General features: G+C 41.5%; 2 protein-coding genes across 4 annotated transcripts in view; both read right to left on the reverse strand.

The window, feature by feature from the left end:
* The window catches only part of LOC311267050 (retinal-specific phospholipid-transporting ATPase ABCA4-like), a gene marked incomplete at its 5' end in the record, with an annotated part of 38,627 nt that extends 30,468 nt beyond the window's left edge, over window positions 1–8,159 (reverse strand). Inside the window, 7 exons of the mRNA XM_084369858.1 lie at window positions 1,468–1,557; window positions 6,042–6,239; window positions 6,419–6,546; window positions 7,288–7,427; window positions 7,570–7,711; window positions 7,858–7,951; window positions 8,094–8,159. Coding sequence (XP_084225984.1) covers window positions 1,468–1,557; window positions 6,042–6,239; window positions 6,419–6,546; window positions 7,288–7,427; window positions 7,570–7,711; window positions 7,858–7,951; window positions 8,094–8,159 — 858 coding nt within the window. The remainder of the gene's footprint in view (window positions 1–1,467; window positions 1,558–6,041; window positions 6,240–6,418; window positions 6,547–7,287; window positions 7,428–7,569; window positions 7,712–7,857; window positions 7,952–8,093) is intronic.
* Window positions 8,160–11,576: 3,417 nt separating this feature from the next.
* The window catches only part of LOC311267056 (rho GTPase-activating protein 29-like), a 33,221-nt gene continuing 31,253 nt past the window's right edge, over window positions 11,577–13,544 (reverse strand). For all 3 annotated transcript variants that reach the window (XM_084369874.1, XM_084369875.1, XM_084369876.1), the window contains one exon: window positions 11,577–13,493. In XM_084369874.1, coding sequence (XP_084226000.1) covers window positions 12,288–13,493 — 1,206 coding nt within the window. In that variant the 3' untranslated portion in view covers window positions 11,577–12,287. The remainder of the gene's footprint in view (window positions 13,494–13,544) is intronic.

Below are 13,544 nucleotides of genomic sequence, written 5' to 3' on the forward strand. Positions count from 1 at the left end.
AGCTAAAACACACCCCTGAAATTATTTAGCTTTCACTCCCTTTTCCTCCCAAATTCGTCATTTCACACAAACACACGCTCGCTAAATTGAGAGGAAGTAGAGGTGGGTAATGAGAGCATTTGGCTCGCCTTTCTGTCACCACGGTGATACGAGGGTCCCACCTACAGGATGTGTCACCTAAAAGGAATGTCCCTCTCTCTCTCTCTCTCTCTCTCTGTCCCTCGGCCACCCCCCACCCCATCTGTGTCTCCCTGACCCCGACTTATGTGATGATGGGATACACCGTCCTCTGGGACTTACAGAGAACGTGCTGAAACGCACACAACACGCAGTTAATCAGTTTGTGTGTGTGTAAGGGGCCATTGTAGATGATTTCACTATACTGAAGTCTTTCTTGATTGGTTTTATTTATTTTTCATTGTTTGTTTCTATGACGTGAGCTCAGTACACCTGTTCCTCAGTGTGCTTTTTTTGGATATGAAATGAAGTAAGGCTCCACGACAGCTGCTGATGAAGATCATTTGATATGATTGAAACTGGGCTACAAAGATTGCTTTGATTATCAATTGAAACACTGAATATTTTCTCAGTTAATCATTTGGTCTGTATCATGTCAGAGAAAGTGAAAGATGCACAACATCATTCATTAAAGTCAGAGGTAACTTATTTACCGCAAGATAACAGCTTAGTGTCTCTGTCTCGGCCACATCGGGGATGCCAAATCGCACAAATTCCAATTTCTACATAATGTTGCTTTACGAAAATAAACCTAGGGCGTTTTGCTCCAAAAATGAACGTCCTGCACACTGACCTCTTTCTTTACCTGCAATTCCGAAAATTTAAGAATGTTTGGGTACGCAGACCTTCATCAGGGGCATTTTCCTTACCTGATTTCCTAATAACCTGATGAAGATCTGTGCACCAAAGCGTGGTTATTAAGCAAGTAAAGAGGACAGAGTGTGGGAGTTTCAGGGTCTGATTTTGTCGACCCCAAACTTCACCCCATCCACAGCTGTGCCAAAGTTTTGCCCTGCTTGAAAAATGACAAAAATGATTGACCTATTATCAAAATACAGTAGTCACTGATTATTGTATTGTTGAAAGACTAATAAATTGCACCAGAAAAAGCTATTAATTGGACGTTCACCTTCAACTTTTGAAGTCTGCATAGGCGTATACATGAATGTACATACACACCCACACACAAATATCATGTGAGCCTATGTAGACATATCAGCAGTTGTACAGTCCACATACAGGCTGTTCACACACGCATGTACACCCCACATTGTTGAGGCATCACTCAGCCAGCCCCCCTGTGAGCGACTCTCAAACAGGGAGCAGCGGAAGAGGCGAGTTTCCTGCAGGGCTAAAAATACTGGTGCCTCTGATCCTGCAGGACCGAGGAGGAGAAGAGAGGGGCAGCAGCGTGATTTGAAAGGGATAGATGGACTTTGGAGCACTTACAGCTTGGATCTTCTCTGATACCGCCTTAAGAACCCGTCCCCAGAAGTGCAGGTCGATCCCCTCGGAGTTGCTGTCCATAACCCGAGGCATCTGTGGAGGAGGGGAAGTCACAAGATGCATCAGTCAAGTGTTTTTTTTTTTAAATGAGATGAAAACAGTTAAATTGAGAGATTAAACACAATTTTCTCTTTGTTCTTTTGTATGCTTTGACTGTAACTGCTCTTGGGAAATCATGTCCCGTGACACCCCTTTGACAAAAAACAAATTCATAACAAGAAATCCAGTTAAACAACAACCCTGAGGAGGTGGAGTACTTCCAAGAAATGCTGGAGGAAAGTGTTTGAACGCTTTCTTTTAACTTTAGAGGCAGCACAACCAGCAACCTGCTGGGGAAGGCCGCATCACACTTTCCATTTGGTCTTCCTCGCCTTGTGTCTGTGTTCATGGACGACCTGAACCTGTATCAAACTTGAACCTCTCAGTATGGAAACTCACTGACATTATTCCCCTAAACCTCGTTTATCAGTGACTTCTTGAGAAACCATTAGCGGTAGGTGTTTAAAAAAAAAAAAGGCTCGTCAGGGCATAGTGCTGAGGGCGATGGAAAAGACAAACACGCACATGTGATATCCTTCCTCTCGCATTCCTCGCACTTGCATTTCAATGAACGAAGGAAGGAGGGAGGCGGCGGCGGGGGGGAAAGAGAGAAAGCGAGGGAATAGGAAGGGAGGGTGATGAGAGGTGGATGGGAGACCGGAGTCAGGAGCGTAACAAGGGGAGGGAAATTGCTACAAGGCAGAGGTCACGGTGGTAATGGGCTTTCAACTTAACAGAGCTAACGAGTTAAATACAGAGATCCCAGCTAAGATGTTACTGTAGTACTAATACAAACTAAGTACTACTGTATGTATAAGTATATATGAGGGAAGTTTCTATGCACCTAAGATGTTATATACTGTATTTGTTTTTACTTTAAAGGTCCTGAGAAGATGTTTTCATTATGTTTTCACAAAGTTAGAACAGCTTGAAGTGAGCGGAGCTCCACTGAAGACACGTGGCTGGGGAGTAGTGAACTACAGGAAATCAAAACAGTAGTTCAGTTACATTTTGCAGTAGCTTGCGGGTGGTTCAACTACATTGTAATCTGCGTTGTGACCCAAGTACTTAAATTACTCTTTTGTCTCACATTTTCTGTGTAATTAACTATTGAAACTATAAACAATTTTGGGCCACGAGAGGAAAGGACACCTTGAATATTTCCATAAGTCATAACTATTGATTGATTAGTGCTAAGTTATGTATCTTACTGAGTAATCCTGATTGGTGCAATACCCCCACCTGGACTCTAGTTGACTGAAGACTAGTGTCTAACATTGTAACAGACATTGTTTCCAAAACCAAAGCTGAAATACACCTTGGGGTGGTTTTCGTATATGTATAACCTGTGATTATTACCTGTGATAATTTAGCTTAAAGAGACACTGTGTAGTTTGGAGAAGAAATTATTTCCAATATTAATGAGGTAATAATACAAACAAGTATGAAATTGTGTTGTCCTTTAAGCTCAGTTTGCTTATTCAGTTTATTCAGTCATGAAAACAAAGAGAGTTTGTTTATTTAGTTTGTTTAGGCAGAAAAGAAAATCAGTCAATGAAGATCTTTCTCTTCTGATCAAAACTACATAGTGTACCTTTAAGTTAGCCGGACTAGACTTCTCTGTAGAGTAGCTCGGCTATTATTCAACTTCTGTCAGTGTGAAGTAATGTGGAGCTTCCAAAGCTATTTCGTCAAAGTAGTTTTTCCCAACACTGGTGATGTCACGTACAAATCAGATTTAGCAACATTAGAATCAGAATCAGACGACAGTGGGTGGGTTGTCTGTCACATGCGATCAAACAATACCTACACTTAATAAATAATACCCAAAGATGGTTCTATAACTTTGCTGTTGCTCTTTTAGTCATGGGTATCTAATGATTTAGAAAAATACTTTTTTTGTTGTTGATTTCAAACAAACTTTCAGTTGTTGAAGCACAATCCTGTTTTGGAGTACTGTGCAGTAAACTTATTAGATACCTAAAAAAATAAACAAGTTAATTTCCAGGTGCTTACCATGCAGTTTTTTGCATTCCTACAATATAATATAATGTAAATATGAGCAGGTATCGACAATAGAAGGATGGGTGGATAGATGTTTTTATTGCATTTAAAGGAAGGAACAGGAACATATGTCAGATAAGAGGGTTTTGTTCACCAGAAGTGAAGAGAAATAAATAAATAACACAAAATGAAGATAAATAACTCTATAATCAACATGTGAATTTCATTGATCATAGTCATTTATTCTAAAAGCCTGCACCTCCTTTATGTAACTCCTGTTTGAATATGGACTTCAGGCTAAACATCTACTGCAGCCTGTGGACACTGCGGCCCTGCCGTCCTCTTTACTGTGTCAGTCCTGCTGTCGGGCTTGCTGGCAAACAAGTAAGCAGGTGGGCTGGCAGCTACTGTATGTTTGAACTCTTCAGACTGGCACATGTTGACGATGTATTTATATGAGATGTAGCTTCACGTCTTACAGAACACCTCACAGGCTGTAGGCGGGGCCCGGCTAAGCCCATTAGAGAAACAGGCCAAGAGGGATAATGCTATGTCACCTGACCTGACTCACTCAGGCTGAACCCGAAAACACATGCAGAAGAAATTGCAGGGTGTCGAGGAAGAAAAAAAAGTTTAAATATAGCTCAGTTTGTTGTTGTTTAATCCTCCTTTTATTTTCTTAATCTTCTATAAAATATCCTGTAATACATTTAGTTATAAAGGGGGAATATTTCACAAATATATTCAAATAGAAAACAAATAAAAAGGCATTTTCTTTCAATAAAAGGATGATCTGTGTCTTGCGGTAGTTGTGCCTTCTCTATGATTCTTGCTTTCCATAAATACGTGTGTGTAAACAGTCTGAAACGGAGCCTGTGGTTTATTCCAAGACCCAAAATTAAACCAGTCACTGAGTGAACAGGTCTGGCAGAGACGTCTGAAAGCCAGAATGAGCCGTCAGGCCTCACATGCAATCCTGGCATCATCACCAGCTCTATATAGAACAATGAGCCATCTGACAGGATGCAACAATTCACAACTAAAATTCACCATTCTGAGCACAAATGTGCAGCCAGGAGGGAGCACATCTAGTATCAACCCAGATCTGTTATGGTTAACTCCCAGAAACAATCACAGGGTCACCTGGCTAATGTTATTACAATCGTTATTATGAAGTCCAGCTAGATATGTTTAATTGGGACTGTTATAGACTCAAAACTAACAAAACTAACAGGCTGATTGCACAGAGTGCTCTCTGCTAATATTTTATATATAAGTGTGCATCATGATTAATGCTGTTCCTGGACCATAACTTCAAATTACCAAAGCAAAGCCATTGTGGCTGATAAGTTTAAATAACACTTATTATTTTGAAACTAAGTTCACTTATTCTTTTCCAAATGTCTTCTGTCACTGTTTGGTTAGGTTTAGGAAAATATGATTTGGGTTCAAATATCACAATGTCTAACGTGTGTTTGTTTGTTTGTTTCTCTGGTCTTTTTCCCCAAGTCACAACACAAGATGATGAAAATGTGATTGGTCCTGGAGGAACATTAATTATGATGATCCAGGAACAACACCAACACGGTGTCATCAGAGAATGCGTTGATGCAGTGTCTTAAAAATGCAATGGATGTGTGTCTATAAAGGATAAGTCCGACTATATTACATATTTTTCTCATAATCAACAAATCCCATCAAAAGACCAAAACCGACAATGAATTTATCCAATAACTGGTGCTTCATTGTTGTCTGAAAACTATTCCAAAAAAACAAACAATGAGCCACACCATTGCACTTCGTGACATAGTACTATTTTTCCATAAACACACACATACACTGTAGTTTATTTTGACACAAACCCACAAACGCCATCCTGCTGCCAGAAATATTGTGAGTGTGCCAAATGTGTATTAATCTGCTGCTGAATATAGTCCTCAAAAAATGCGGGGCGACAGACTTACACAGACCTGTTGGCTTTTTATGAGATTGTTGACAATAAGAAATATAGAATAACCATCCGTATCTTTTAAAATTTTTCGATGGAAACATTTAGTCTTGAGTCCCTGCTGGTTGGCCGTCGCCTACCACAACCTTAAAGATGAATAGCTCTTTAACATCAGTGAAATAACTGCCACTTTACTGTACTAAATTTGACCAATGAGACAATAAGACCGGGCTTCACTGCAAGGACAGGAAGAGGGGCATGACTTTTTCCAACAAACGCAGCCGTCAGAAGATCTCTCAGTGGAAATAATGACGAACATGTTAATAGAAAAAGAAATTTCCAAAATAACAATATCAGCGACCACAACCAAGCCAAAGAGTGACGACTGGGAACAAAGGATGGACGTAAGGAGCAACGCCCACTTTATATCAGGAATCACACAACACAGGATAACAGAAGAAAGTCTGACAAACACTGACATTTATAACATGAATATAATGAATGATTGTACTTTCAAACAGCTCACCAGTTTGAAGATTTTGAAGAAGTCCAGGTTAGCATAGAGGACGTCCTCTATCCTCTGCAGCCTTTGCTGGCTCAGGGCACACATGGCGTTGCGGACCCCGTGGAGCCCCATGCGACTGGGGAAGATGATGAAGCGCTCCAGCAGGGCCTGGCTGCAGGCGATGTCTTTCAGCTGCAGGTCCGGGATTCCAAAGGCAAACTGGAGAACATGAAAACGACGAGACAATGGTGAAATCCTGGGTTTATTGTGGGATATGTCTCAAAGAATCATCACATATAATTGCAATAGCCAGGGAAAATATGTAAAAGTATGCAGGCTAGGTTTTTCAACTGTTACATGACACAAACCAAGATGGCACAGCATCAGTCAAACTGCACCTGTTCAAGTCGTAACTTTGCATTGACGAGCTGGTAGACTATAGAGGACGAGAGGCCGGCGTCTCGCAAAAGAAAGGCGGTGAGAACTTCGTCATCCTTCAGAATATCTTCTATCTTCAGCCCACGGCCTAGAAGAGAACCCAACAGCAGATAAAGTGAAAGGTTAGACAGCGTTGACCCAAGCAGCGCTGGACTGTGCGGAGGAAGTGATTCACAGCAGGCCAGCTTGGCAGAGATCTGATCTTTCAGGGAAACTCCAGTGAGGAGGATGTGTGTTGAATGCATGTCCTTGCCAGCAGGCTGAGCTAATTTTCTGAAGTGATATGAAGAACCGTTTTATGTTTGCCCTCAGGCCTGGTCATGAACCATCCTCCGCATACGAATGTCCACAAGAGGAGTGAAGGGGAAAAGGGAGTTTATACAGCAATATCCTGGCTAGAGCTGCAAAGATTAATCGATTAGTTGTAAACTATTAAATTAAACAACAGCTATTTTGATAAGCGATCAATCGGTTTGAGTCATTTTTCAAAAGAGAAAAAAAAAGGCAAAATTCTCCGGTTCCAGCTGCTTAAAGGTGAATATATAAAAGAGAAGTGAGTATCTTTTGGTTGTGGACAGAGCAAGATATTTGAGGACATCATATTGAAAACACTGATCAGCATTTGCTGAACAGAAAGAGGATGTTCACACGACAACAAGACCAAAAGGATTTTCCATCTTGGCCAGAAGGCTACCATCAAACATAGCTGACCTCTGTCAACAGTCTTGTTCTCCTCTGATTACAGAGTTGAAACAAACGACTGTTACTAACAGTTTTCATCTCAAGAGAAGTGCTTCCATCTGAACCATTTCTCACATGTGCCCTTTACCTGACAGCACAGATGGGTTGTTGCGTAACGTCTCCATGAAGTTTGACAAGGACGAAACGTCGCGCCAAAGACGGCCAAGCTGCTGGACTTCAGTGTCATTGAGCAGAAGCTCCTGGGCGTCAACATAGAACCGTGCCAATCTAGAACAAACCAAAAAACACAGAATTAGTCTAATTGATTGATTTAAGTATCATACAATATGTAGAATGTCTAATGATTTGTGTGAAGTGTTGATGAGCAAATGACAGTGAAGATTTGAGAGTGTGCCATGATCAGGCTTACACTGAGTTGTTGTAGTTGGAGACGACGCCTGGAGACTCTCCTCTGGTTGGATATCTGAAGCAGGGGTTGTTGGCGTTGCAGAAGATGCCCTGGATCCAGGGAAGAATCCCTGCTGAGGGCATGGCCTTGTTGGGGAAATGACCTGAAGAAACAGTCAAAACACGTGAGGGCATGTGAGGGCTTTTAAAAAGAGTCGCCAAATTGTTATTCTCTGTGAAAAGAACTCGGATTTTAAGAATTTCGGTCAAGATCACTACGATAGCTTGTTAATGAAGAGTATCTTCTTACATTCATGTTGTTTGTACAGTGGATTGGCCTTCCTCAGCCACACCAGGCCAATGAATAACAACACTGGCCAGCAGATCTCGACCAGAAAGCGGACCTGGACAGAAACAAGTAAAGTGTGAGTTATATACACTGAATTTAATCTAGACTCTATCAGAGAGATGTTGGATGCTGTCGTTCGTGGCGTTTTTATATTGGATGACATTATAATGAACAGTGTTTCCAAGTTTGCCTACTACCTTCTGTCTTTTGCGGAGAGTCCAGTTCTTCCACAGTAACAGGCGGATTTGGGAGCCTGTCTTCATTGCTCCGCAGCTTCTCCCCTGGAAGGGGTCATCAGACTGTGACAAACCTGCAGATACACGACTCCATCAGTGATGACACAATGCACAACATGAATTTTATCAGCCATTAATGAATATTTACCTGCTTCTGTGGCTGATACCAATAAGATAACTTTAATAATTTCACATTTCTACATTTCAAAAAGTTCCTAAGCCGTAGTTTGTGCACGCCTGAGGCTAAGGAAGGCCAAGATGTAGTGAGCGACGATGGACAATCCAATATTCCCTGTAGCTCTAAACAGATTCGTAGAGTTAAAACTTGTTAAATCTTTCTCCCTGCTCTCAGAATCCTTGTGGAACATGTATCGGGGATTGCAATCATGTTGTCTTCTTCTGAAAATGTCGAAAAAAGACCCAGAAGGCAGAAAGACCTAAAATAGTTTCCAAAACATTTAAAAACATCTTACGTCACATGGTCCGCCATTGTTGCTTTTTTAGGTACTAAACCTTTTTTAGCACTCGTTACCTCAAATGAGTCACGAGTTTTCAGACGAGAGGAGAAACATGACAACTGCTGATTTTTCGAGGACACGAGGGGTCTTGAACAGTTTGATGAGAACAAAAATGAGGAATGAAAGAATAGAGACGGTTCCAGGAGGTTTGTGTTGTTTTTTCCTTTAAATTGTCATCTGTCTGTATGTTTACTACTGATCCAATCCACCGATCTATGGATAAAACCCCACCAAGAAAGACATTTATTTTTGGTCTTGAAACGCACTGCTGTTGCTCAGACTTTGTTTCAGACCTGACCTTGAGTCAAACTTGACTGCACCTGCTCAGAGCATTACCTTGGATTTGCTCCAAGTGGTCTTCAATACAACCTCAGACAGACCATCCTTCAAGCCACTTCTTGGAAAGCATACGAGCTCCCGAGCAAAACGCTACGAGCTTTAAGGTTTATTGTGTCAGCATGTCGGCAAATGGAGGAATTTATCTTCAGGAAAATACAACACCGTGATTAACAACCTATAAACATGAGCTTGTATGTTTATGCATGCGAAACAGTGTATGCAATTTGTACCTACTCAATCATAAAGACTTATTCCAAAGAACAAATTCGTTTTGGAGCTGAACACTGAAAAGAAAACCTCAACTACCAATCACATACACACGTTATTCGCAGATGACCTCAGAGAATGTCGGACATGAAGAGTAATTTGTTCAGAGAGTGACATGTCCAATAGATTACCGCAGACTGGCAGACTGAGCATGCAGGGACATAAAACGACAGGACGGAGACTGTGAGACTAAAACAGGAGAGTAAAGGCTGTCATTGTGTCTGAAATCACCTCATTACTCAAACAGTAATTACACATGACAGGACTTCCTTGACAGAAACCTGAAGTAATTTTGTGGCAACATGTCTCATGATCTAAAAACTGCTGCGTGTTTTACCAACAAATACAAGAAGTGATATCAGAAAAAACATTAAAGGAAAAACCCACTCAGATCTCTGTTTTTACAACATTATACGATGTTCAAATGTTAGTTAGACAAAACTAAAACAGTAATTAGCAGCCACACACCTGTCACATCTTACAGCAGTCCTATTTTGCCAACAAAACAGTTCGTTCTCATCCTTACCTCTTATGGAAAGATATAAAAGTCGTACGACATCTAGAGAGAAACGGCTTCACGATCAAGCTGAAGTAATAGAAAACATTAAGCAAAGGTAGAAGAGCTCCGTACGATTCCCCGCCGTCCACTCTCTCTCCTCTGCCTGCAGGTCAGCAGCACGCCTAATCTGATTGCTCTAATCTCCCGGCTCAACACGGGCAGGCAGAAAAAAGACAACAGTCATCCATTTTGAGGCAGAATTAGGGGGATATGTGCTGGGGAGGACAGGAGGGATACTGGTGGAAGGAAACTGTTCTGTGAAAGAACCAAAATGTTTGTCAAAAAGTGTCCATGAGGAAGATTTAACCTGCACAGTTGTCACTCTGCGAGAAATTCCTTTCGCTTAACACCTACAAAATGAATCAGAGTTTTGACTTAGTCACAGAGGAGCTTTCCAGACCTCACAGACATGACGTTTGTGGCTGTTTTTGTGTCGCACACGTCTGAAATGACTCACTCCTGTCGAGCAGCTCGACAAGACGAAGCAGATGACACAGGTAATTAGGTCTGTAGGATGTGAAGCCTTGACAGTAGGACATTAAAACCACTTGAACCTGTTGTGAACTGTGTGTACAACAGACAGCTGAGATGCGAGGTGAATTCAAGGCTTAAAGCTGCTCAAGTCTGGCCATTTCTGGTGGCTCAGGTAGTTCGTGGTGTCACATAACTCCTCTTATTTGTCAAATACATCATGTTTGCCAAAATATCTGACAATGTCAACTCACAGGGTTATAATACCTATAAAGTAAACTAACTAACAAATATTTTCATTATTGATTCATCTGCCAATCATTGCAAAGACTGATCTATGAAGCGTTGCATAAAAAATAAATGCTCATCACAACTTCCCAGCGCCCAAAGTGAAGCCTTCAAATTGCCTATTTTGTCCAACCAACAGTCCAAAACCAAAAGACTCTTCATTTACAATCATAAATGACAAAAAAAGCAGAAATCCTCACACTAATGAAGCTGGAACCTGCAAATGTTGCTGCAATTTCCTTTGAAAAATGATTAAAACAATCGATTTTCAAGAGTTTACAATCAATTAATTAGACAAGGGAGCCCTGTTTCAACATTTGTAAGCGTCACACCAGAGGATATTTCTAAGCAGACCTCAGGACATCGCCAGCTGTGTTTGTGGCAACCAAAACAGGTATTTTATGCCAAAACATACCTTTTCCTAGTCCTCACCAAGTGGGTTTTGTGCTGAAAACTAACCAGAGCATAAGCACAGTGATGTCACTATATAAAATGGAAAACTGAACCCAAAGAAATGTAAAGTTGTAACATAAACCATGTGAAGTTTCAACATAGCTGTGTTTTTCAGAAAATCATATCGCCAACATTTATATACGAGTATTTTCTGCTCTTCTCTGTTTCATATAATTTCAGTTTCTTCATCTAACGGTCTACTTTCTCTGTCTTTATAGTCCGTCATCTGACATCTTTATTTTTATGTGGTATTTGGCCACATGTGCTTTCAACAGAACTTAATGGGAAATATTGGCGTATCAGCTCAGGAAGATGCTCTGCTGTTCTCTCATACACAGTGATAATAAAGACTTGACTCTTGAATCACTGCACACAATTTTAAAGTCTCAACTTGTGTTATCTGGACTCGCATTGAAGCAACTGGGCTGATTAAACACATAAACATACATCGCAGGGCTTTGAAAGAAACCTTTAAAAGTTTTAAATGCAAACATTGTTCTCCGAGGCACTGAACAGATCTTAAAAAATAAACTCAACTAGGAACCAAAGTTACAGTTTAAACTACATTTTTAATTTGCAGCAAGTACTGTTGCATGTCATTTTTCTTTTGTATAGTCACAATAACGCGATGAGACAAACAGACTGTGACAAACATGCAGTATGTATGAACGAATATAAAAAACGTAAACAGATACATATGGTTTACATACTGAGAAAAGATGTACCAATCACAGGCTACAATGGACACATTTAAAACGTTGAACTCTTTAAAACCTCAAGTTAAAAATACTTCCATCTATTCCTTGTGGAATAAAATATAAAATTAAGCAAATTTTAACATTTAAAAGGCAACATTAGAATTTGAACCTGGATTAAGTGCATTGTGTGATTACAATAAAATATAATTTTCGTAACAAATCAAACAAGGAAAACAAACGATAGGCTTAAACTTCTTTACATAAAGATGTCAATTTGTGGTCGGCAAACTTTCTTTGACACAAAAATAGACAAGTCATGTGTTTGTTATTTAAATCATTCAATGTTGGCATCAGACTTGCAGCATTTGCTTGTTTTGAATCGAGACATTGTTTGACTTGAACATGTACAACACAATATATTAGTACTTATAACACTTTCATGGTTTATTTTCACAGGCCTATATTTTCTCCCACTCTCAGCTTGTATGATAAAAATGTTTTCCCAGTATACACTATGGCACAGATACATTAATATTTACAGATATAATATGTTTATTTGGTGTCAGACAAAATGAGCCTCTCTGTGTTCAAGCTCCTGCAGACGCCGAGGTCGCAGTCTTTGGTAGACGGGTTTAGTCTCACTGGGGCTGAGGTCTTCGGGGCTGCTCGGGGGAGGAGACTGGGGGGGCGAAAGGGTAGCTGAGGTCGAGACCCCGGGGTCAATGGCGCTGTCGGTGGAGTCCTGTGTCTGGAGCCGTGTCTGTGGGGGGCTTGTAAGGTCAGGGGACGGCGTGGCTACCTCGGCAGGTTTGGTGGAGGGGAGCGATGAGGTGGTGGTGGTGGTGGTTGTCAAGGTGGTAACAGTAGTAGTCCAGTTTGGAAGTGTCCTAGCTCTGCTGTTAATGGAAGCAGGGGGCTTGTAAAAAGTCCCAGGAGGAGGCTGCAGAGTTCTCGGTGCCCTGAGTGTTAGCGGAAGGTTTGGTGAGCTTCTGAACTCACTGACTGAATTATCTGTGTCATTTTCCCTTTTAGAAGTCCAGACAGGCTTGACTGACATCGTGTATGGGTTGTTGGAGAACATGGTGCTCACACTGCTTGTGGTAGGGGCCACAGAGGCAGTAGTTACTGCTGGGCTAACAGTGACAGGCATTGTTGCCTTTACAGGTTGTACTCCAGAGCTGGCAGATGGCAGGTTGGCCATAATCATAGCAGTCCTGGGTGTAACATCATAGTGCTTGTACTTCCTGTCCCACGTTCTCCTGTTCATTGTCTGTGTGTCAATAAAAGGAGTGATGTAATAGGTGCTAACCCTGGATGAGCCACTTTGACGAGCCTTATCTGTCTCGGGTACCTCCTGTATAGTTTCAGAGACGGGGTCCTGCTCAGAGCTCGTATTAACGTTAGCAGCAGTGTTACGGTTATTCCTCTCGCTGATCTGGGCGGGGTTGGGCAGGCGTTCCAGCGGCATGCTGATCGGCCGAGACACATGTCTGGTGCGCTGCGTGCGAAGCTGGACCTTTGGTGCAACAGCAGCAGTGGTGGTGCTGGTGGTGGTGGAGGAGGGGATAATGGTGGTGCTGGGACGGCCAAACACTAAAGTTGACCTCTGGACTTCTCCTCCACTAGATGACTGGATCCCGTTGAGTCTGTCCAGGGCTGAAACCTCCGTTCTGTCTGTTCTGTCTGTTCCTGGCTGCACCTCCTGAACCTCATCCAGGATGTGTGAGGACGGGATTACTGATGAGTATCTTTTGTACACTTTGGCACCCTGCAGGGAAAAAATAAACAATTAGATTACAATCAGTGCACCACATATCAA

The sequence above is a fragment of the Pagrus pagrus genome (assembly GCF_965226575.1).
Source record: "Pagrus pagrus genome assembly, chromosome: 12".
Classification (NCBI taxonomy): Eukaryota; Metazoa; Chordata; class Actinopteri; order Spariformes; family Sparidae; genus Pagrus; species Pagrus pagrus.